The sequence below is a fragment of the Lepisosteus oculatus genome, chromosome 2 (assembly GCF_040954835.1).
Source record: "Lepisosteus oculatus isolate fLepOcu1 chromosome 2, fLepOcu1.hap2, whole genome shotgun sequence".
Lineage (NCBI taxonomy): Eukaryota > Metazoa > Chordata > Actinopteri > Semionotiformes > Lepisosteidae > Lepisosteus > Lepisosteus oculatus.
In genome coordinates, this window is record NC_090697.1 from 29,325,352 (window position 1) to 29,350,805 (window position 25,454).

At 56.0% G+C, this 25,454-nt stretch overlaps 2 protein-coding genes across 10 annotated transcripts in view; one reads left to right on the forward strand and one right to left on the reverse strand.

Annotated features, from left to right (window-relative positions):
* The window catches only part of alk (ALK receptor tyrosine kinase), a 254,508-nt gene extending 242,253 nt beyond the window's left edge, over positions 1–12,255 (forward strand). For both annotated transcript variants that reach the window (XM_069199140.1, XM_069199141.1), the window contains exons 23-29: positions 2,933–3,062; positions 4,165–4,262; positions 4,862–4,954; positions 5,638–5,739; positions 6,261–6,395; positions 7,104–7,194; positions 8,758–12,255. In XM_069199140.1, coding sequence (XP_069055241.1) covers positions 2,933–3,062; positions 4,165–4,262; positions 4,862–4,954; positions 5,638–5,739; positions 6,261–6,395; positions 7,104–7,194; positions 8,758–9,570 — 1,462 coding nt within the window. In that variant the 3' untranslated portion in view covers positions 9,571–12,255. The remainder of the gene's footprint in view (positions 1–2,932; positions 3,063–4,164; positions 4,263–4,861; positions 4,955–5,637; positions 5,740–6,260; positions 6,396–7,103; positions 7,195–8,757) is intronic.
* A 633-nt stretch (positions 12,256–12,888) lies between these two features.
* Positions 12,889–25,454, reverse strand: part of LOC102686394 (CAP-Gly domain-containing linker protein 4) — a 34,057-nt gene continuing 21,491 nt past the window's right edge. For 3 of the 8 annotated variants that reach the window (XM_069199143.1, XM_069199144.1, XM_069199142.1), the window contains exons 8-16: positions 24,388–24,523; positions 23,850–23,975; positions 23,029–23,121; positions 22,208–22,387; positions 21,272–21,406; positions 19,149–19,272; positions 16,704–16,768; positions 16,442–16,517; positions 12,889–15,758 (exon numbers count right to left, since the gene is read on the reverse strand). In XM_069199143.1, coding sequence (XP_069055244.1) covers positions 15,404–15,758; positions 16,442–16,517; positions 16,704–16,768; positions 19,149–19,272; positions 21,272–21,406; positions 22,208–22,387; positions 23,029–23,121; positions 23,850–23,975; positions 24,388–24,523 — 1,290 coding nt within the window. In that variant the 3' untranslated portion in view covers positions 12,889–15,403. Of the gene's footprint in view, positions 15,759–16,400; positions 16,518–16,703; positions 16,769–19,148; positions 19,273–21,271; positions 21,407–22,207; positions 22,388–23,028; positions 23,122–23,849; positions 23,976–24,387; positions 24,524–25,454 lie in introns of all 8 variants that reach the window. The other 5 variants (XM_069199148.1, XM_069199149.1, XM_069199145.1 and 2 more) reach the window with 5 other exon arrangements.

Sequence of the window (25,454 nt, forward strand, 5' to 3'; positions counted from 1 at the left end):
ACTGAGACACTGTACTGTACAATATACACACACACACCGTACACACTGGACAGCTCACTAAGACACTATACTGTACAATATACACACACCGTACACACTGGACAGCTCACTGAGACACTGTACTGTACAATATACACACACACCGTACACACTGGACAGCTCACTGAGACACTGTACTGTACAATATACACACACCGTACACACTGGACAGCTCACTGAGACACTGTACTGTACAATATACACACACCGTACACACTGGACAGCTCACTGAGACACTGTACTGTACAATATACACACACTGTACACACTGGACAGCTCACTGAGACACTGTACAATATACACACATCGTACACACTGGACAGCTCACTGAGACACTGAACTGTACAATATACACACACACCGTACACACTGGACAGCTCACTGAGACACTGTACAATATACACACACTGTACACACTGGACAGCTCACTGAGACACTGAACTGTACAATATACACACACCGTACACACTGGACAGCTCACTGAGACACTGAACTGTACAATATACACACACCGTACACACTGGACAGCTCACTGAGACACTGTACTGTACAATATACACACACACACCGTACACACTGGACAGCTCACTGAGACACTGAACTGTACAATATACACACACACCGTACACACTGGACAGCTCACTGAGACACTGAACTGTACAATATACACACACACCGTACACACTGGACAGCTCACTGAGACACTGTACTGTACAATATACACACACACCGTACACACTGGACAGCTCACTGAGACACTGAACTGTACAATATACACACACCGTACACACTGGACAGCTCACTGAGACACTGTACTGTACAATATACACACACACCGTACACACTGGACAGCTCACTGAGACACTGTACTGTACAATATACACACACACACACCGTACACACTGGACAGCTCACTAAGACACTATACTGTACAATATACACACACCGTACACACTGGACAGCTCACTGAGACACTGAACTGTACAATATACACACACCGTACACACTGGACAGCTCACTGAGACACTGTACTGTACAATATACACACACACACACCGTACACACTGGACAGCTCACTAAGACACTATACTGTACAATATACACACACCGTACACACTGGACAGCTCACTGAGACACTGAACTGTACAATATACACACACCGTACACACTGGACAGCTCACTGAGACACTGAACTGTACAATATACACACACCGTACACACTGGACAGCTCACTGAGACACTGTACTGTACAATATACACACACCGTACACACTGGACAGCTCACTGAGACACTGAACTGTACAATATACACACACACACCGTACACACTGGACAGCTCACTGAGACACTGTACTGTACAATATACACACACCGTACACACTGGACAGCTCACTGAGACACTGTACTGTACAATATACACACACCGTACACACTGGACAGCTCACTGAGACACTGTACTGTACAATATACACACACACCGTACACACTGGACAGCTCACTGAGACACTGTACTGTACAATATACACACACTGTACACACTGGACAGCTCACTGAGACACTGAACTGTACAATATACACACACACCGTACACACTGGACAGCTCACTGAGACACTGTACAATATACACACACTGTACACACTGGACAGCTCACTGAGACACTGAACTGTACAATATACACACACCGTACACACTGGACAGCTCACTGAGACACTGAACTGTACAATATACACACACCGTACACACTGGACAGCTCACTGAGACACTGTACTGTACAATATACACACACACACACCGTACACACTGGACAGCTCACTAAGACACTATACTGTACAATATACACACACCGTACACACTGGACAGCTCACTGAGACACTGTACTGTACAATATACACACACACCGTACACACTGGACAGCTCACTGAGACACTGTACTGTACAATATACACACACCGTACACACTGGACAGCTCACTGAGACACTGAACTGTACAATATACACACACTGTACACACTGGACAGCTCACTGAGACACTGAACTGTACAATATACACACACCGTACACACTGGACAGCTCACTGAGACACTGTACTGTACAATATACACACACACCGTACACACTGGACAGCTCACTGAGACACTGTACTGTACAATATACACACACACACCGTACACACTGGACAGCTCACTGAGACACTGAACTGTACAATATACACACACACACCGTACACACTGGACAGCTCACTGAGACACTGTACTGTACAATATACACACACCGCACACACTGGACAGCTCACTGAGACACTGTACAATATACACACACCGTACACACTGGACAGCTCACTGAGACACTGAACTGTACAATATACACACACCGTACACACTGGACAGCTCACTGAGACACTGTACTGTACAATATACACACACACACCGTACACACTGGACAGCTCACTGAGACACTGTACTGTACAATATACACACACACCGTACACACTGGACAGCTCACTGAGACACTATACTGTACAATATACACACACCGTACACACTGGACAGCTCACTGAGACACTGTACTGTACAATATACACACACACCGTACACACTGGACAGCTCACTGAGACACTGTACTGTACAATATACACACACCGCACACACTGGACAGCTCACTGAGACACTGAACTGTACAATATACACACACCGTACACACTGGACAGCTCACTGAGACACTGAACTGTACAATATACTGTACACACACTGCACTGCAGTTAATTCTATTTAGTAAATATTATTATCCTCCAACTCCTTCCTCTGCCTCTCGCTGTCCTCCTCCATTGTCTTTCTCACTGCTTCCGCCCTGCCCTCTGCTCTCTCCCCTCCCTCCTGGCCCCCTGGCCCTCAGCAAGTTCAGCCACCAGAACATCGTGCGCTGTATCGGGGTCAGCCTGCAGGCCCTGCCCCGCTTCATCCTGCTGGAGCTCATGGCGGGCGGAGACCTCAAGACCTTCCTGAGGGAGACGCGGCCCCGGCTGGTGAGTGCCACCCGTCCCCCCCTCCGCAGAGCAGGCTGCCCGGCCAGCAGCCCAGGGGCCTCCCGGTCGCAGGGCACCACGGCACCCAGTTTCCAGGCTCAGGCCTGTGGTCCAGACAGGCCCCGTCACTGTCCGAGCCTCCTCCCGCCCCCCTCCGCTGCCAGCCCGGCTGACTGGTTCGGTCCAATGGAGGCAGCGTGGCGCTCTCTGGTGTGTCCTAGTCCCCGCAGGGGCAGGGCTCTTCGCGATTGGGCTCGTGGGACGGGGGGCAGAAATGGGATGTCAGAAGCTGGACGGTTGTGGTTTATGGGGTGGGAGGCACTGCTGTGCCGGAGTTTGGGAATCCACAGAAAGCCATTAGATTTCAGATGTGGATTCTGGGATTTCTTCAGTGTGGTTACATGTATAGCAGACTGCTGTACATCCCACTTTCGGCTCTGAACACATGCTCGTGTCCTTAAATGTTGGGGTGTATGCACAGGAGTCTGTGACCTGTCTCTCTCTCTCCATTCGTGTCCCTTACCTGTCTCTCTCTCCCCAGTCCTGTCCCCGACCTGTCTCTCTTTCTCTCTCCACTAGTGTCCCTGACCTGTCTCTCTCTCCCCAGTCCTGTCCCCGACCTGTCTCTCTCTCTCTCTCCACTCGTGTCCCTGACCTGTCTCTCTCTCCCCAGTCCTGTCCCCGACCTGTCTCTCTCTCTCTCTCCACTCGTGTCCCTGACCTGTCTCTCTCTCCCCAGTCCTGTCCCCGACCTGTCTCTCATTCTCTCTCCACTCGAGTCCCTGACCTGTCTCTTTCTCCCCAGTCCTGTCCCTGACCTGTCTCTCTCTATCTTTCTTCACTCCTGTCACCGACCTGTCTCTCTCTCTCTCCACTCGAGTTCCCGACCTGTCTCTTTCTCCCCAGTCCTGTCCCTGACCTGTCTCCATCTTTCTTCACCCCTGTCCCTGACCTGTCTCTCTCTCTCTCTCATCACTCCTGTCCCCGACCTGTCTCTCTCTCTCCACTTGAGTCCCTGACCTGTCTCTCCCTCTTCACTCCTGTCCCTGACCTGTCTCTCTCTCTCTCCACTCCTGTCCCTGACCTGTCTTCTCTCTCCCAGGATCAGCCCTCCAGTCTGTCGATGGTGGACCTGCTGAATGTTGCACGTGACATTGCTCGGGGCTGCCAGTATCTGGAGGAGAACCACTTCATCCACAGGTGAGACTGCAGCCCTGCTCCCACAGAAGGAAATCACACCTGCTGCTCAGTCCTGGCTCCTCAAGGACAGGTCTCGGAGCTGACAGACTGCCAGAGGTGCACAGAGGTCCACAGGAGCCAACGTTTGCACTCCCATTCATGTTGCAGACTGCACCCTCATGAAGCCAGGATATGTGCAGTTTCAGGTTTGCAGGCATTAGGCAGATGAAGAGGTGGGCTGTGGGGGAGACGGGGCAGGTCAGTGCTGTGTCCTGTGAGGTGTTAAAAGACGATTGACTGGAAGGCAGGAGGAGGGCAGGTAGGAAGAGGCTGCACACACTTCCTCACTCTCTTCTGTGTGTGTTCACGGGTGTAGAATGACAGAGTGACTGTGGCAATTTGTGCTTCTACTTCCACTACCCCAGGGTCCAGGGTCCCAGCCCAGACATCTGTATGTGTGGAGCTTGCATGTTCCCCCTAGTTTTGCACCAGGTATTCTAGTGTCCTTTACACTCCCCCCCAAAGATATGACCGGCCTATCATCCCTCTTCAATATGGGAATGAAAGTCATCAGACAGCAAAGCCAGAATAGCTGGTGATTGATTTCCTCTTGTCTGCAGGGATATAGCCGCCAGGAACTGCCTGCTCACCTGCAAAGGCCCAGGGAGAGTGGCGAAGATCGGGGACTTTGGGATGGCCAGGGATATCTACAGGTACTGAACAACGCCGAGCATCAGCACAGTGTAGCAAAGCCTCTTTCACAGCACTGCCCCTCACACACACTGTCTGAATGTTTCCTGTAGCTTAAATACAGAACACATCCCCTTCACACCCAGCACTCCCCAACACACACACTGTCTGAATGTTCATGAAGAAACCAAAAACAAAAACAGAGCAGTAAGATTTGTTAAAACTGGGTTTTCAACAAAAGAACTCCAAAACATCCTTCTCCCTCCCACCCACGAATACTATGAGACCTGTTTATCTCCAAACATTCCACTGATTAACCCCAAGTGAGAATGCATAACTATGCACCACCAATCTAATTAGTTAATCTAATTACCATTCAGTGTGTCTATTTACAAGCAACAGAGGTCCTTGTGCGGCCTCTATTGGCAAGTCTGTGCTATTACACCCTCTATAGACGAGATCCACATGGTGATACATTGAACCAGTCTCTGTCTGTCTAAGGGGAGGTGTATTTAAAACTGAGTTCAGGGAGCACTTTACACAAAGAGTTGTGGGGGTATGGAACAAGCTAGTCTTCATGTTATTGAAGATGATACTTCAATGGGACAAACTGCTACTAGGGGGTTATTTCTGTTGCACTTAGCTGGATTTTACCCTGAGTCTGCACCTGTTACTATCAAGTGCTGTCTTATGTCTGTGTCCACAGGGCCAGTTACTACAGGAAGGGAGGGCGTGCCATGCTGCCTGTGAAATGGATGCCCCCTGAGGCCTTCATGGAGGGCATCTTCACCTCCAAAACAGACACCTGGTGAGCACCCTATCCTCAGTCAGCAAGGCCCCCTCTGGCCAGCTCTTGTCCAGGAGAGCCACTGTCCATATTGGTCACCTCTCCGTTACCCACCAGTCCAGCTGTGTGGAGGTCCTCTGGAATGAAGACATTCAAAAGAGGCACTTCTTTACACAAAGAGTTGTGGGAGAGTTGAACAGTGGCCCATTAGTGTCATTTAATGCAAATACCCTGACTTCTTTCAAAAAAGAGCTGGATGAGATCCTTGGATCAATTAACTTCTACCAAACAGATCAGATGGCCCAGTGTCTGGCCATCTGATTATTAGGATATGACATGAATGACATGAATCTTGACGGACGTGGCTCTCCAGACCAAGGCCTCACACTGAGCTCAGCCCACCTGTTGCTCATGACTTGGTGGCATCCCTCTTTTCAACGTGAATACCGGCGCAGTCAAGGGGCGCAGCAGGCGGGGAGGGGTGGGGCAGGGTCAGCGTTTCAGCTACAGAGATGTGCCTTTCTGCGTGTCTGGGTGTGCAGGTCGTTCGGCGTGCTCCTGTGGGAGATCTTCTCCCTGGGCTACATGCCCTACCCCAGCCGCAGCAACCAGGAGGTCCTGGAGTTTGTCACCAATGGGGGCAGGATGGACCCTCCCAAGAACTGCCCCGGGCCTGTGTGAGTACCCCAGCGTGCACGTGACACCCCTTCAGAGTACCAGCATGCAGCAGGCCCCGGGGAAGTCTGCAGTGTTATCCAAGAGAACCGACAGAACAAGGCGAAGGAACAGGACAGACAAGCAGTCTCGTTTCAGTTCACAGCCAGGTGCCCAGTGTTTTCCAGTGCAGGAGTTGACTCTCTATCTCAGCGTAGTGCCAGAGTGTCTCTGTGCACTGCCTGTCTCTCTATCACAGTGTAGCACCTGTGTGTGGGGTACCTGTGTGTGTCTCTCTCTCTGTGTAGTGCCTGTGTGTCTCTATCTCAGCATCTGCCCATCTCTCAGTCTCTCTGCAGTGCCTGTGTGTTTCTGTGCGGTGACTGTTGGACTCCCAGTGTGCTGCCTCAGTGTTTCTTCAGACATTTCTTCATTTCAACAAACCAGAGGACACAAGTGGAAACTTAGTGCATTTAAAACTGAGAACAGGAAACACATTTATACACAAAGAGTTGTGGGAGTGTAGAACAAGCTGTCCAGGAGTGATGCCAGTACTCTGGCTTCTTTCGGGAACAGCTGGATAAGGTTCTAATACAAATGATGTTCTAGTGTTCTTAAAAGCCAAAGAGGTTTGAAAAACAGAAGCCCAATTAGAACAAATGACTTTGTTTTTACACTCTAGGAGTAAGTGGAGGGCATCAGGACTTGATCATGACTCTGTGTGTCAACAGGTACCGGATCATGACCCAGAGCTGGCAGCACCAGCCAGAAGACAGGCCCAATTTCTCCACTATCCTGGAGAGGATCGACTACTGTCTACAGGTACACACTCAGACTACACCCTCACGCACAGAGAGCACAGTGACTGTCTACAGGTACACTCAGACTACACCCTCACACACAGAGAGCACAGTGACTGTCTACAGGTACACACTGAGACTACAGCCTCACACACAGAGAGCACAGTGACTGTCTGCAGGCACACACTGAGACTACACCCTCACACACAGATAGCACAGTGACTCTCTCAGACTACACCCTCACACACAGAGAGCACGGTGACTGTCTACAGGTACACACTGAGATTACACCCTCACGCACAGAGAGCACAATAACTGTCTACAGGTACACACTGAGACTACACCCTCACACACAGAGAGCACAGTGACTGTCTGCAGGTACACACTCAGACTACACCCTCACACACAGAGAGCACAGTGACTGTCTACAGGTACACACTGCGATTAAACCCTCACACACAGAGAGCACAATGACTGTCTACAGGTACACACTGAGACTACACCCTCACACACAGAGAGCACAGTGACTGTCTGCAGGTACACACTGAGACTACACCCTCACACCCTGAGAGCACAGTGACTGTCTACAGGTACACACTCAGACTACACCCTCACACACAGAGAGCACAGTGACTGTCTGCAGGCACACACTGAGACTACAGCCTCACACACAGAGAGCACAGTGACTGTCTGCAGGCACACACTGAGACTACACCCTCACACACAGATAGCACAGTGACTCTCTCAGACTACACCCTCACACACAGAGAGCACAGTGACTGTCTACAGGTACACACTGAGATTACACCCTCACGCACAGAGAGCACAATAACTGTCTACAGGTACACACTGAGACTACACCCTCACACACAGAGAGCACAGTGACTGTCTGCAGGTACACACTCAGACTACACCCTCACACACAGAGAGCACAGTGACTGTCTACAGGTACACACTGAGATTAAACCCTCACACACAGAGAGCACAATGACTGTCTACAGGTACACACTGAGACTACACCCTCACACACAGAGAGCACAGTGACTGTCTGCAGGTACACACTCAGACTACACCCTCACACACAGAGAGCACAGTGACTGTCTGCAGGCACACACTGAGACTACACCCTCACACACAGAGAGCACAGTGACTGTCTGCAGGTACACACTCAGACTACACCCTCACACACAGAGAGCACAGTGACTGTCTACAGGTACACACTGAGATTACACCCTCACGCACAGAGAGCACAATAACTGTCTACAGGTACACACTGAGACTACACCCTCACACACAGAGAGCACAGTGACTGTCTGCAGGTACACACTCAGACTACACCCTCACACACAGAGAGCACAGTGACTGTCTACAGGTACACACTGAGATTAAACCCTCACACACAGAGAGCACAATGACTGTCTACAGGTACACACTCAGACTACACCCTCACACCCTGAGAGCACAGTGACTGTCTGCAGGTACACACTCAGACTACACCCTCACACACAGAGAGCACACTGGGACTGCTCCCTCGTTACTGCTGCCTTCATGAGCCTCTCAGTCCTCTGCACCGTCTCCCTCTCAGGACCCGGATGTGGTGAACATGCCTCTCCCGGTGGAGTATGGCCCAGCCCCGGAGGAGGAGGAGAAGGTGCCCATGCGGCCAGAGGACCCAGGCAGCACCCCGTCCCTGCTGGTGTCTCCCCAAGCCCTGGAAGGAGGCAGTGGCCAGGAGGAGCGAGGTCGAGATGGGGGACCGTACCTGCAGCCCACCCAGCAGTCCCAGCAGTCCCAGCATTCCCAGCAGCCGGCGCCGCCCCCTCCCAGCTACAGGGAGCCTGAGGGGGGCCACGTCAACCTGGCCTTCTCCCAGGGGCAGCCCCCTGAGAGGGAGCCCCGCAACGGCAAGCACACCAGCCTGTGGAACCCCACCTACGGGTCCTGGTACCTGGAGCAGAAGCAGAGGCAGCGGGCCTGTGGGGAGGGGCAGGAGCGGGGCGGAAGGACTGTCGAGGAAGCCGCCGGGGCAGGAGCAGGGGCAGGGGCAGGGGGGCAGCAGCATCAGGCTGCCCCCTGTCGACCTCTGATGCCCCCTCCACCTCCTCCCCCACCCCCTGCCCCCCCCAACCCGCTGCTCCTGGAGCCGTCGGCCCTCCCGCCTGCGCCGCTCTTCAGACTGCGCCGCTTCCCCTGTGGCAACATCGGCTACGGCTACCAGGAGCGAGGCCTGCCCCTCGAGCCGCCCAGCAACCCCCCTCCGCCCCCCCAGAGGCCTGCCGCACTCGGCAGGACAGGCACCTCCGAGGACAGCCGACCACTGCTCGTCCCCATGGCAACCACCGGCCTGCAGGACCCCCGGCTGACCAAGGTGGACGGACACAGCGCCACTGTGTTATAACCAGGAACACACGCACAGGAACACAGCACAACCGTGTTATAACCAGGACACACACACACACACACACACACACACACACACACACTGTCACATCCCAGCATTCTAGGCCAGGCACACTCCAGCTGTGTGTGTGTGTGTATGGAGTGACACACACACACACACACACACACACACACACACACACACACAGCGCCACTGTGTTATAACCAGGAACATACAGCACCACTGTGTTTTAACCAGGAAACACACACACACACAGGAACACAGCACAACCGTGTTATAACCAGGAAACACACACAAACACAGGAACACAGCACAACCGTGTTATAACCAGGACACACACACACACAGCGCCACTTTGTTATAACCAGGAACACACAGCACAACTGTGTTTTAACTAGGAAACACACACACACACACAGGAACACAGCACAACCATGTTATAACCAGGACACACACATACACAGGAACACACAGTGCCACTCTGTTGTAACCAGAACACACACATGAACCCGCAGGCCCCGACAGAGCCTGGCTGCGCTCCAAGTGCAGATCTGCCCTGAGGGGGTCCTCCTCCTCTGAACCCCTCTCCTCGGATCCCCATTCTTGACGCTCTTCGTTGTCTGTCCTCTGCTCTTCCTCTTCCGCTGAGAGAGCAACTCCAGCCCGTGCTAAAGGCTGCAGCTCGGACACCTCAGCCAGCAGGCTGGACTGGTCCTCCTCCAACCCAGGGGGACCAGAGGACTCCATCCTGGGCCCCTCATGCCCTGGACTCCAGGCCCCTGATCCAGCCGTTCTGGATACGACTCGGCACCCCAGGAGGAGGTGTCCCCTGGACAAGGACAAGGGAAATGTTTCTCAGGGGACCTGCAGGTACACACAGCGGTCATCATGGTGCACACTTCCACAGAGCACCCAGACCCCCCCAGTGCTGTGGGGGCAATCTGGCCACCCCCAGGTTACACCCCAACCCCTGCTGTTCAACATCTACCTTGCCAGGACATTGGGGCGCAGAGATGATTGCAAAACTCAAGACGCAGGTACAGCCTGCTGCACTCATGCTGTTCACCACGTAGTCTGCTTGTTTATTTGCTCATTTATTGTTTGTGTGGGGCCTGTGTATATTTTTACATGGTGTGCGATTTTTATCTCCGACACGATGGCAGAGGTTGGTCACATGCCCCACTGCCAGGCCTGGTCCATGTGGGACCTCCTGCAGGCCACTGCTGCCAGCACTGGTCTGGTCCAGGAGTGCAGGGGAGGATGAGCAAGGCTTGGGGGAGGGACACACCAGGGTGGAGCAGGAGGTATCGGTGCATATTGGGGAGGAGAAGGGGCAGGGGTGGGGCAGATTGAGGTGGAGCAGGGGTGAGGTTGCGGGGCACACCAGGGAGGAGCAGGAGGTAGAGGTGGGGCACACGGGTAGGGTTGCAGGGCAATTTGAACACTGCCCCCACTCCTCCCTGCCACAATTGCTTCTGCTTCAGAAGTCTGTTCTTCTGTTATTTTGTATATTTCTACTTCTATTTCATCCCTCGGCTCTGAGGAAAGCAAGGCTTTGCTTCGAGAACAGGAAAAGTCCACAGATCCGCAGCTCAAGCCCAGAGCGGCTCAGACAGGGTGCTCATGGAGAAGTGTGAACACACACTACAGTGTCAGAAAACTGCAGGGCTCATGCAGGCAGGCGGCCCATTGACACACTGTCACACCCCAGCGTTGACTGTATCACACACCAGCACTGATACACTGCAACACACCAGCATCCCAGCACCTACACACTAACAAACAGCAGCATGCTGGTCTTGACACACTGTCACATCCCAGCATTCTAGGCCAGGCACACTCCAGCTGTGTGTGTGTGTATATATATATATAGAGTGACACACACACACACACCTGTGTGTAACACTTGCCAACATGAACACCCCATCTCTCCCAGTGAAACAGCGTGTCATTGCAGCTGGGCTCCAGGGCTCTCGCTGCACGAACAGGAAGCTCACCCACACACTGGGGGGCAGCCTTCAGCCTGTCTGGTGAAGGTTTTTGATGAATCCAAGCTTTTCTTCAGCTCTTTGCACAGCGACAGATTTCCAATGAACCAGTGAAATGGTACAGGTAACTTGGACACTGCACGTTTTTAACAGCTGGAAACAACGGAACTGTTGTCTGGCAGCAGGAGAGCTCAGCTGGGACAGAAAAGCAGCAGGCGCTGGGGTCACAAGTCCCAGACGGGTGAAGCAGTGGATTGGGGTTTGACAGCAACCGGAGCAGCCAGTCAGTTGCCCCAGTGCCGGGCAGGTACTTCAGGAGAGACTGCGAGAACGCATCTCACCCGCGTTACACCCGGAGAAAAAGGTCAAGTCAGCCCAATGCTCAACTCCCTGCAGATCCTCCGCGCTCGGCCGGAGGGAGATCAGAAGCCTGCAGGCCAGCCCGCTGGGAGCTTACGGGTGAGACAGTGTGACGAGGGCTGTTCGGTCACAGGTGTGCCACAGGTGTGATCTGTCAGGTCAAAGGTCAGCCCATCACCTGCACTGATCACCTGACTTCAGCAGTATGGACAAATAGCCCCTGAGAGTAGTGCTGTGCCATATTTCCTTGCGCCTGATGATTTGACAACTCTGTACATATGTAAGATATTTGAAAAAATAAAAAGAGCTGGTATTAAATAACTAAATAAAAATGTCACACTCTCTATGTCTTAATGATGTAAATCCACAGGGTGCCCTCTTAAGATAGCACCATTAAGCAGTAGAAACGGAACAGGATTACAAAACATACTTTTCAATATGGAAATTATGTCTCTATTCCCATCCCACTGCACAAGGGAGCCCCCAGGGGTGAAGGATGAGGTGGCACTGACACTTGCATGTGATCTGAAGGAGGAACTGCTAGAGGACGTGGGTTTGGACAGGGATGGGGAGCAGGGGGCGTGGCCACACCAGGAGGGCCCAAAGGGGGCGGGGACTTCAGGCTGGACCCAAAGAGGTCAAGGGGCGCAGTGTGCCAAATGGCCTCCTCCCATTTGTAACCTTGTGTCCTCATGACTGAGAGGGAGTGGACCATGACCCTCCGGGCGCTGGGACGTACTGAAGAGTCCAGGCAGACGTCTCCATCCTCTGGTCATTCCCTGGGTGGGACCATGCTGTCAAGTGGGATGTCAGAAGTATTCATTACCCAATTTCAATACAAGGTCCGACTGACAGAAGTGTCAAGTTTCCCGGCTTTTAAAGTCAAAGCAGCAGCAATATTTCAAACCAGGCAAATGACAGTAGTACCATCCGTCAACAGCAATGAAAGGGATCACGTGCACAAACATAAAGCAATTAGAATAGAAATCTTTATTCTCTATTATTTTACAAAGAACCCTGTGTGCTAGATAAAAGCAGGTTTAACAGTGGCAAACAGTGACCACAGCCCTGACTGCTGAGATACAACAGCAATGATCCACCAGACAGAAAACGCACCTTCACGACAGAGCAGGGCACGGCTCACACACACACACACACACACACACACACACACACACACACACACACTGGGGGTAACGGGCTCCACTCAAACCTGCCAATCAGGCCCCTGGACCCTGGAGCCGCTGATCTGCCTTCAACGAGCGCCCGCCTCAAGAAATCACCTGGACCACCAGGGCTCTTCGAACCCTGGGCCGGGTGACCCCAGTGTGCGCCCTCAGGGCCTCACGGCTCCTGCTCACCGCTCGGACCCCTGGACAACTCCTCGATGGAGCCGAGCCGTGTTTCTGTGCATCCGCTGCCAGCGCTCACACTTCAGGTGACTTCTTGAGGCCTCAAGGCCTTGTGAAACACCCAGGCGAAACCCCGAGCCGAGCGAGCGGGGGAGAAACGAGCCCAAGCCCAGCCCGTCTGTCTGTCTGTCTGCTGGGCTGTCTCCGCTGTCCTGCACCTGCAGCAGGCTGACCGCCTCACAGACAAACTGGCGCACACCCCACACCAGCACTGGGAGAGACCGGGAGGGCTGGCCAAGATCCAGGAAAAAAAAAATCAAACTTCTAATTATTGCATTTCCTTTCAGGAGTATTGCAAGATAATGCCTTCTCACATTTGAAAAAATATTCAAAAGATCTAAGACCCTCACATCCGGGCCAGTCAGTGCACGGCCCCTTCTGCTTCACTACGTTGTAGAGCTCCAAGACAAGCGCAGCTCATTTCAGCTGTTCTGTCACTTCCAATATCAATTAAACAATCAAGGAGCTTGCTCCAGCCACTCCCACCCCACAGTGACCTGGAGGGGCCCTGTATTGCCGTTAGCTCTGCTCTCGATTGTCACACACTCAACTCATTTGTCTGGTCATGGGATTTCAACGCCGCGCCTGTCACCACAGGGGGGCGCTGCTCTCCATTACATGTTGATATGACAACACAGAGTGAAGGTCCACTGCAGATTCTTCATCTCTCCCACCCCAGGAATGGTGCCAGCCCAGCCCCTCTTCATTAGAGCTCAATCAACGGGCTCATCTGTCAGCAGCACCGGAACCTGGGTGGACAGAACCAACACCACCAGTCCATGGGGATCTGGAGGGTCTGGGCTGGATCCTCACTTCGCCTTCCAGGCTTCCGTCAGTACATACAGCGTCAAAGCGCTAGTCATCTAATGTCCACTAGGGCGGCGAGAAACACCACTCGCAAATACACTGCAAACACTGACTCACTGATGAGCAAACACACCGAAAACGAAAGCACTTGGGAATTTAGGTACTAGACATTTATATACGGACACCCGTTGGCTCAACAGCAGCAAGGCTTATCGTATCCCATCAGGACAGCCTCAAGCAGGCAGAAGGCTCCCAGTGGGCAGCGCAGGGCTGCTGTGTGCTTCAAGACTCAGGGAAGAGCTGTGTGGTCAGCCAGACCCTGGACAAGCCCCCCTGAAAGCCCTGGGCGAGTTGTGCTGGTTTCTGTGCTCTGAACAGCGCCTCAGTTCAGACAGCATCTTTAATTGCTTCATTCAACTGAATTGCTCGAAACCCGATGACAGAAGGTGGGGGGGTCATTCGGATCAGTGGCAGGGCGCCGAGAGTGGCCCCGGCCCAAAGCGCCTGGGTGTCTCTCAAACCCCAGGGCGATCGGGGCTCAGACTGGGAAGAAGGGCTTGCCAGTGGGTCACCGAGGGCGCAGAGGACAGGGGCAGGAGGGGCAGGAGGAGCCCAGCTCACTGTGCTATGGACTGCGGACCCAGGCCAGACGGCGCCCCCTACTGGCTGTCCCCCACCAGAACCACTGCAGAGCTGCAGGAGGCTCCGACTGATTTTAAATGACAATGTTAACGAAGCCCCCAGTGCTGTCTGGAATATAGCCTCCTCTGCCCCTCTGGCACGATTTAAGGAATCTGCCCGGACCAGGCAGCAGGCTGGCACCAGGCTGGTTCAGGGGCTGCCAGCTGAACCCAGTTAACAGCCTGGGAGGAAGGAAGCTCACACCTGGGAGCCCAGAGCAGGAACACCGCAGCCAGATAGAAAAACCACCACCGACACGGTTTCGGTCACAGGTCCAGTGCAATCCCACTGGCAGGATTGGAATCCGCCCACCCACCCAATTTGCTCACTCCCAGACCAAGACCAGACCAACGCAGTTGTGCACTGACCTGCCCACCTGCAGGAAACCCCCAGACCCGCGCAGTGGGGGTGTGTCCTAGTCTGTGGCTGAGCGCCCAATGACCTGACCTCAGGCTGGCATCGCTGCAGTGCAGTGTGGGAAAGAGCAGAGCTGCGAGATCACGTCAGAGAGTGTCCCCCCCAACGCACAGGGCAGGAAGTGGTCTGCTCCTGCACCTGCCCTGCCCCTCTCCCTCACCCTCTCTAGCTGCCCTCGTCCACAAGCTTGGCGCCGTTGATGCCCCTGTAGGTGACCCGGCTGGGCCGCACCAGTACCCCGTGACCGGGCCGGCAGCTGAAGTAGCGCCGGTCTCCCACCGAGCCGTCGTTCTTGCCCTTGGGGGCGCGCAGCTCCAGGCCCAGCCACAGCCCGGGGGCGAAGTCCGCGGGCCCCAGGTAGCGGACGGTGCCCATCTCGTTGGCGCTGGTCAGGAGGACCGTCATGCCCAGGTGCAGCTTGACGGCGCCATCCGAGCCGGGGGTCCCCGCGCCGGCGCCCCCGGCTGCCTTGCCAGTGCTGGCGGTGCTCCAGCTGCGCCGCAGGCCCGGCGGGCGGGTCCTGGTGGGACAGACAGGGAACCCGGGTCAGAACTGGCACCGCACAGCTGCACAGCCTCATTACAAAGACCAGCTTCCCACAATGCACTGCAGGTGCACCTCCAAATTGCCCCACATGCTTCACCGTGAGCATCTGAGTCAGGCCCCACTTGAACTGAACTTTGCCAGTCACACAGTTTGCCAGTATACAGGACACAGAAACACAGGCAGCAGACACAGGGAAACTCAAAACAGCGCAGTTTCCCAGCAGCACTTTCAAACTGTCCTATGCAAAGTATCAGTTTTCACCATGAGCATCTGTGTCAGGCCCTACATGATATCAGAGGCCGAGCTTTGCCTCTCCAGGCAGGTCAGATCCTGACAGGACACAGATGCACAGGCAGCAGAGACAGGGGAACTGAAACAAGACAGCAGACAGGATCGGATATCCAGCGCCTTGTAGAAGACTGTATCTGAAAGGGATCTCCCTGGAAGGGCAGGACACTTCGGCAAGGTGGTGAGCACGCGGGATAGGGAGTCTCAGAGAGGAAACACGATGCAGAAGACATGCAACGAAGCAGCCGCCCTCGTCACTGTGAAACAGCAAGGGCTACTCCTCCCTATGACTCATGCAGACGTGTACGTGCAGAGAGACAAAACACACCCACACGAGGACAGACAAGGGCGCAGCTGAGCTCTGGTCACCTGCTGACCGGGCTCCTGCGGCTGGCCTCCCTCTGGGCAGTGAGGGCGGACGAGGTGCTCAGGCTCCGGCGCATTCCTGGGAGACAGACAGGAGCAGAGACAGGGCAGGAGTTAGTCTTTATGCAGGAGCTGTGGCCTGACCAGGTCTGTTATTCTGCGCCAGTGTTAAGCGTCTTTCTGGTGGCGTCAGGTGTGTGGCCCGGAGGTGCTGGCAGGTATGGCAGGGTGGGACGACAGACAGCAGGTGCTCAGACAGCCTCACCTGGGAAGGTGTGGTTGAGCCGAGCAGCCGAGAGCTCCGACAGGGAGTCCAGAGAGCCGTGGATCCTGTGAATAGCAGACAGCACTGTCACCGGAGCACCGCAGACACACACTGTCCTGCGCCGAGCAGAGAGACAGCCCGTCATACGCCTACAGCACCACCCTCCAGCTCCCCCTGCAGGAGACACAGGGACTGAACAGGGCTGCCCTCTCTCCTGTTCCTGCAGGAGACACGGGTACTGAACAGGGCTGCCCTCTCTCCTATTCCTGCAGGAGACACGGGGACTGAACCGAGCTGTCCTCTCTCCTATTTCTGCAGGAGACACAGGGATGAACAGGGCTGCCCTCTCCTATTCCTGCAGGAGACACAGGGACTGAACAGGGCTGCCCTCTCTCCTATTCCTGCAGGAGACACGGGGACCGAACAGGGCTGCCCTCTCTCCTATTCCTGCAGGAGACACAGGGACTGAACAGGGCCGCCCTCTCTCCTATTCCTGCAGGAGACACAGGGACTGAACAGGGCCGCCCTCTCTCCTATTCCTGCAGGAGACACAGGGACTGAACAGGGCCGCCCTCTCTCCTATTCCTGCAGGAGACACAGGGACTGAACAGGGCCGCCCTCTCTCCTATTCCTGCAGGAGACACGGGGACTGAACAGGGCTGCCCTCTCTCCTATTCCTGCAGGAGACACGGGGACTGAACAGGGCTGCCCTCTCTCCTATTCCTGCAGGAGACACAGGGACTGTACAGGGCCGCCCTCTCTCCTATTCCTGCAGGAGACACAGGGATGAACAGGGCCGCCCTCTCTCCTATTCCTGCAGGAGACACAGGGACTGAACAGGTCCGCCCTCTCTCCTATTCCTGCAGGAGACACAGGGACTGAACAGGGCCGCCCTCTCTCCTATTCCTGCAGGAGACACAGGGACTGAACAGGGCCGCCCTCTCTCCTATTCCTATAGGAGACACGGGGACTGAACAGGGCCGCCCTCTCTCCTATTCCTGCAGGAGACACAGGGACTGAACAGGGCCGCCCTCTGTCCTATTCCTGCAGGAGACACAGGGACTGAACAGGGCCGCCCTCTCTCCTATTCCTGCAGGAGACACAGGGACTGAACAGGGCCGCCCTCTCTCCTATTCCTGCAGGAGACACAGGGACTGAACAGGGCTGCCCTCTCTCCTATTCCTGCAGGAGACACGGGGACTGAACAGGGCTGCCCTCTCTCCTATTCCTGCAGGAGACACAGGGACTGAACAGGGCCGCCCTCTCTCCTATTCCTGCAGGAGACACAGGGACTGAACAGGGCCGCCCTCTCTCCTATTCCTGCAGGAGACACAGGGATGAACAGGGCCGCCCTCTCTCCTATTCCTGCAGGAGACACAGGGACTGAACAGGTCCGCCCTCTCTCCTATTCCTGCAGGAGACACAGGGACTGAACAGGGCCGCCCTCTCTCCTATTCCTGCAGGAGACACAGGGACTGAACAGGGCCACCCTCTCTCCTATTCCTGCAGGAGACACAGGGACTGAACAGGGCCACCCTCTCTCCTATTCCTATAGGAGACACGGGGACTGAACAGGGCCGCCCTCTCTCCTATTCCTGCAGGAGACACGGGGACTGAACAGGGCCGCCCTCTGTCCTATTCCTGCAGGAGACACAGGGACTGAACAGGGCCGCCCTCTGTCCTATTCCTGCAGGAGACACAGGGACTGAACAGGGCCGCCCTCTGTCCTATTCCTGCAGGAGACACAGGGACTGAACAGGGCCGCCCTCTCTCCTATTCCTGCAGGAGACACAGGGATGAACAGGGCCGCCCTCTCTCCTATTCCTGCAGGAGACACAGGGATGAACAGGGCCGCCCTCTCTCCTATTCCTGCAGGAGACACAGGGACTGAACAGGGCCGCCCTCTCTCCTATTCCTGCAGGAGACACGGGGACTGAACAGGGCCGCCCTCTCTCCTATTCCTGCAGGAGACACGGGGACTGAACAGGGCTGCCCTCTCTCCTATTCCTGCAGGAGACACAGGGACTGAACAGGGCCGCCCTCTCTCCTATTCCTGCAGGAGACACAGGGACTGGACCGAGAGAATATAGGAAAATGGAGGGACAGAGAGGGGAACAGCGAGAGGCTAGGGTGACACTGGAGAGGATGTGAGAGTGGAAGGTCCCTGCAACTACACAACACAACCATGAACCTACAGAAATACCAGTCAAACCGACCTGGTCTCCCACCGAACAAGTCACACAGGCACTGCCCCACCTCAAGTACTGGACTAGCGCCCACTCCCTCAACCCCCCAGGAAAACCCCCTGGGAGCAGCAACACTCGCCCAGCATGCAGACCGAGGCTCAGGTACCCCAGCACTGCAGGCGCTGCTGGCCCACTCCAGCATCGAGCGCCCCCAGGCCCCCCCGCCACACCCCCGCCCAGCCGGGGCACAGAAACTCACCGCTGCACCCGGGAAGGAGGAGCGAAGACGCCGTGCTTGGGGGGGCAGCTGAAGTACTGCACCCCCCCCACCGAGCCGTCGTTCTTCCCACTGGGCTTGTCCAGCTCGACGCCCAGCCACAGCCCTGCGGGACAGACAGGCAGGCAGGGGCACAGCAAGAGAGGCTCTCGGTCACGGGGGAATCTCTCCGGACCGGACCGGGGGTACCTCCGTTCTAGTGAATCTCTCCAGCACGCGCTGCAAATACCTCAGTAACGCACTCTCTCACGAGTACACTGTGAGGACCTCAGTCATAGAGTGAGAGTACCTCATGAGTACACTGTGAATACTTCAGTCAGAGTGCAACTCAGGAGCAGAGCGAGTACTTCAGTGTTAGAGTGAGAGTATCTCATGAGTACACTGTGAATACTTCAGTCAGAGTGCAACTCAGGAGCAGAGTGAGTACTTCAGTGTTAGAGTGAGAGTATCTCATGAGTACACTGTGAATACTTCAGTCAGAGTGCATCTCAGGAGCAGAGTGAGTACTTCAGTGTTAGAGTGAGAGTATCTCATGAGTACACTGTGAATACTTCAGTCAGAGTGCATCTCAGGAGCAGAGTGAGTACTTCAGTGTTAGAGTGAGAGTATCTCATGAGTACACTGTGAATACTTCAGTCAGAGTGCATCTCAGGAGCAGAGTTCTTCAGTGTTAGAGTGAGAGTATCTCATGAGTACACTGTGAATACTTCAGTCAGAGTGCATCTCAGGAGCAGAGCGAGTACTTCAGTGTTAGAGGGAGAGTATCTCATGAGTACACTGTGAATACTTCAGTCAGAGTGCATCTCAGGAGCAGAGCGAGTACTTCAGTGTTAGAGCGAGAGTATCTCATGAGTACACTGTGAATGCTTCAGTCAGAGTGCATCTCAGGAGCAGAGCGAGTACTTCAGTGTTAGAGGGAGAGTATCTCATGAGTACACTGTGAACACTTCAGTCAGAGTGCATCTCAGGAGCAGAGTGAGTACTTCAGTGTTAGAGGGAGAGTATCTCATGAGTACACTGTGAACACTTCAGTCAGAGTGCATCTCAGGAGCAGAGTGAGTACTTCAGTGTTAGAGGGAGAGTATCTCATGAGTACACTGCGAATACTTCAGTCATAGCAGTTAGTTCAGGAGTACAATGTGAGTAGTTCAGTAAGAGTCTAAGTATCTTATGGAGTAGTGTGCAATTATCTCATGAGTACACTATGTGTCCTTTAGTCATACAGAGTAAATAGTTCAGGAGTATACTGCGAGTACTTTCATAGGGTGCGAGTATCTCAGGAGCAGGGCGTAAGACTCTCAGGAGTACTTCTGTCATAGGGCGCGAGTATCTCAGGAGTACACTGTGAGTATTGTATTCATAGGATGTGAGTATCTCAGGAGCAGGGCGCGAGACTCTCAGGAGTACACTGCGAATACTTCAGTCATAGCAGTTAGTTCAGGAGTACAATATGAGTAGTTCAGTCATAGTCTAAGTATCTTATGGAGTAGTGTGCAATTATCTCATGAGTACACTATGTGTCCTTTAGTCATACAGAGTAAATAGTTCAGGAGTATACTGCGAGTACTTTCATAGGGTGCGAGTATCTCAGGAGCAGGGCGTAAGACTCTCAGGAGTACTTCTGTCATAGGGTATCTCAGGAGTACACTGTGAGTATTGTATTCATAGGATGTGAGTATCTCAGGAGCAGGGCGCGAGACTCTCAGGAGTACACTGTGAATACTTCAGTCATAGCAGTTAGTTCAGGAGTACAATATGAGTAGTTCAGTCATAGTCTAAGTATCTTATGGAGTAGTGTGCAATTATCTCATGAGTACACTATGAGTCCTTTAGTCATAGAGAGTAAATAGTTCAGGAGTATACTGTGAGTACTTTCATAGGGTGCGAGTATCTCAGGAGCAGGGCGTAAGACTCTCAGGAGTACTTCTGTCATAGGGCGCGAGTATCTCAGGAGTACACTGTGAGTATTTTATTCATAGGATGTGAGTATCTCAGGAGCAGGGCGCGAGACTCTCAGGAGTACACAGGAGTACTTCAGTCTTAGGGTGTGAGTATCTGAGGAGCAGGGTGCGAGTGTCTCGGCTATAGTGGCGAGGCAGACTGACCCGGGGCGAAGCTGGTCTTGCCACAGAAGCGCACCACGCCGGTCCTCTGCCCCACCACCAGCACTCGCTCCCCCAGCTGCACCTCCGGCTCCTCCGACACCACGCTGCTCGCGGACGGAGTCCTGGGCCCGGGACCTGGGGGACAGAGCGCTGAGCCTCAGTGACGGGAGATTAGAGACAGAGGCCTGAAACGGTGGCTCAACAGCTGAACCGCGCGGTCGTTCAGGGCGACAGTGACCCAGTGCAGGGCGACAGTGACCCAGGGGTGTGTGGGACACAGTGCAGGGCGACAGTGACCCAGTGCAGGACGGGACCCAGTGCAGGGTGAGAGTGCCCCAGGGGTGTGTGGGACCCAGTGCAGGGCGACAGTGACCCAGTGCAGGGTGAGAGTGACCCAGGGGTGTGTGGGACCCAGTGCAGGGCGACAGTGACCCAGTGCAGGGTGACAGTGACCCAGGGGTGTGTGGGACACAGTGCAGGGTGACAGCGACCCAGTGCAGGGTGGGACCCAGTGCAGGACGACAGGGACCCAGTGCAGGGTGGGACCCAGTGCAGGACGACAGTGACCCAGTGCAGGGTGAGAGTGACCCAGGGGTGTGTGGGACACAGTGCAGGGCGACAGCGACCCAGTGCAGGGCGACAGTGACCCAGTGCAGGGTGGGACCCAGTGCAGGGCGACAGTGACCCAGTGCAGGGCGACAGTGACCCAGGGGTGTGTGGGACCCAGTGCAGGGCGACAGTGACCCAGTGCAGGGCGAGACGCAGTGCAGGGCGAGACGCAGTGCAGGGCGACAGTGACCCAGGGGTGTGTGGGACCCAGTGCAGGGTGGGACCCAGTGCAGGACGACAGTGACCCAGTGCAGGACGACAGTGACCCAGTGCAGGGTGGGACCCAGTGCAGGGCGACAGCGACGCAGTGCAGGGTGGGCACAGTACCGGCGGAGGTCCGGGCAGAAGAGGGCGTTGCCGTCTTGGCGTTGGAGTGGGCTCTCTCTCTCCTGGGGCGGGCGGGAGGGCGCTGCCGTGGGGCTGGACGGGGACGGCCGAGGGGCGGGGTTTTAGAGTCCAGAGACGAGGAGGAGGAGGAGCGGCTGGAGGCGTGGAGAGAGGAAGACCCTGGGCCAGGAGAGAGAGGAGAGACCTTCAGACAGGTGGAGAGACGGGTGCAGCAGTCCAGGCCCGCGCGCTGGGACAGCAAGGGACAGGCTCTGCAGAGACACCCACGTCTCGTCGACATCCCACGCCCCAGCGGGCTGAAGGGACAGCAGGTCCTCTGCCTTGAGTGGACGGCCCTGGGATTCCCAGGGAAGCTCTGTGCCCACAGCGCCGGGCTCAGCGGCCGGATTAGGAGAGGTGGGGGCGGAGTCTGCTCTCCGGGGGCAGGAGCAGTGCCAGACATCAGGAGCGCCATTTCAGACACACCCCGACATCTCAGAGGGCATAACGGCAAACACTATAGCCTTTAGGCAGCACGGCGAGGGGCAGTTAGAGCGAGGGGCCCTGGCCGAGGAGCAAGGGGCAGTTTGAGCGAGGGGCAGTTGGAGTGGGCCCTGGCCGAGGAGCGAGGGGCAGTTAGAGTGGGGCCCTGGCCGAGGAGCGAGGGGCAGTTAGAGCGAGGGGCAGATGGAGTGGGGCCCTGGCCGAGGAGCGAGGGGCAGTTAGAGCGAGGGGCAGTTAGAGCGAGGGGCCCTGGCCGAGGGGCGAGGGGCAGTTAGAGTGGGCCCTGGGCGAGGAGCGAGGGGCAGTCAGAGCCGTACCTGGATGTGCCTCACAGGGCTGGTCTGCCCCCGGGGGGGGCGCGGGGCTGTCTATCGGTGGCGCCCTCTGGTGTTTGACAGGTGGGCCTCTAGCTGTGGTGTGGCCCCAGACCCAGAACAGAAGCAGGAAGAGCCGTGAGAGGAGCTGGGACCCTGTGCCTGGACCTCATGCAGACACACAAGACTGCTGGCAGTGAGGAGCTCCCCACCCTGACACTCACTCACACTGGAGCAGCATCGGGGCTCCCCAGTCACCCCTGACCGACACACAGCTCCCCACCCTGACAATCACTGGCACAGGAGCAGCATCGGGGCTCCTCGCCGCAGTGCAGGACACCCCAGTCACCCCTCACGACACTACAGGCTCTGCGCCGCGGTGCGAGACACCCCAGTCACCCCTCACGACACTACAGGCTCTGCGCCGCAGTGCAGGACACCCCAGTCACCCCTCACGACACTACAGGCTCTGCGCCGCGGTGCGAGACACCCCAGTCACCCCTCACGACACTACAGGCTCTGCGCCGGGGTGCGAGACACCCCAGTCACCCCTCACGACACTACAGGCTCTGCGCCGGGGTGCGAGACACCCCAGTCACCCCTCACCGACACTACCGGCTCCTCACCCCGGTGCCAGACACCCCAGTCACCCCTGACGACACTACAGGCTCCGCGCCACGGTGCGAGACACCCCAGTCACCCCTGACTGACACACAGCTCCGCGCCACAGTGTGGGACACCCCAGTCACCCCTGACTGACACACAGCTCCGTGCCGCAGTGCGAGACACCCCAGTCACCCCTGACCCTGAGGCCCCTGGCTCACCTGTGTTGATCTTGGCAGTGACGTGCGACAGGTCCAGCCTCCCTGACCGCAGAGGCGTGGAGCTGCGGAGGGTCGCCCTGCGGCGCTCTGAGGCCTTGCCGATCTTCGACAGGGGAGCAAAGATCCCTGGGGCAAGAGGTCAGAGGTCAGCCAGGGTTGACACGGGCTCCTACCCCTACCCACCAAGGCCCTGCTTCCTCTCGAGCGCCGTGTGGCGTGGTGCATGTTTCTCACTAACCGACCACTATATGCTGTGAATAATTAAAAACAAACAGGAGGAGTAAGAAACGAGCTTCCTGGCTAGCATGAATCAAACAGCTTGACCTCCCTCCTGCACAGAACCGTAGCCCGGCCCCATGGGAATCTAGAACAGCAAACACTGCTTAGATCAGTGTGTTAATGACTGGCTGTCCAGAGGACACAGGGAACAAGCCCAGATCTGGCCTGCTTTTCAAGCCCTGATCCTGCCCATTTCACACTAACACAGAGGACAGCAGCACAGAGACAACACTGGGAAGTGTTCTGGTAGTTCTGGTACCGTGTTTGGGCTGACAGCTGAAGTACTGGACCCCACCAACTGAGCCATCATTCTTCCCTTCCGGGTCATCCAGCTCCACCCCGGCCCACTGCCCGCTGGCAAACTCCGTCCCGCCGCAGAAACGCAGCGTGCCAACCTGCACAGAGAGAGGAGCACGGGGTCAGGCCCGAGCGCCCGGGTGCAGTCTGGCCACTAACACTCCGGCGCTGGAGTGCTCCAGATCCGAGACACGGCTCTCCACTGAGCTGAAGCCACAAGGCCCTACACACGTCCACACCATCCCCCACCCACCTGCTGGAGAGCAGCCTAGAGCCCTGTACCCCAGGGCTCCCCCAACCCCCCAGTCCTCTGTACCCCAGGGCTCCCCAGACCCCCCAGTCCTCCAGCTCCCAGACCCCAGGGCTCCCCAGACCCCCAGTCCTCCAGCTCCCTGTACCCCAGGGCTCCCCAGACCCCCAGTCCTCCAGCTCCCTGTACCCCAGGGCTCCCCAGACCCCCAGTCCTCCAGCTCCCAGACCCCAGGGCTCCCCAGACCCCCAGTCCTCCAGCTCCCAGACCCCAGGGCTCCCCAGACCCCCCAGTCCACCAGCTCCCAGACCCCAGGGCTCCCCAGACCCCCAGTCCTCCAGCTCCCTGTACCCCAGGGCTCCCCAGACCCCCAGTCCTCCAGCTCCCTGTACCCCAGGGCTCCCCAGACCCCCAGTCCTCCAGCTCCCTGTACCCCAGGGCTCCCCCAACCCCCCAGTCCTCCAGCTCCCAGTCCCCAGGGCTCCCCAGTCCTCCAGTTCCCTGTACCCCAGGGCTCCCAAAACCCCCAGCCCACCAGCTCCCAGACCCCAGGGCTCCCCAGACCCCCCAGTCCACCAGCTCCCAGACCCCAGGGCTCCCCAGACCCCCCAGTCCACCAGCTCCCAGTCCCCAGGGCTCCCCAGTCCTCCAGTTCCCTGTACCCCAGGGCTCCCCAGACCCCCAGTCCTCCAGCTCCCTGTACCCCAGGGCTCCCCAGACCCCCAGTCCTCCAGCTCCCTGTACCCCAGGGCTCCCCAGACCCCCAGTCCTCCAGCTCC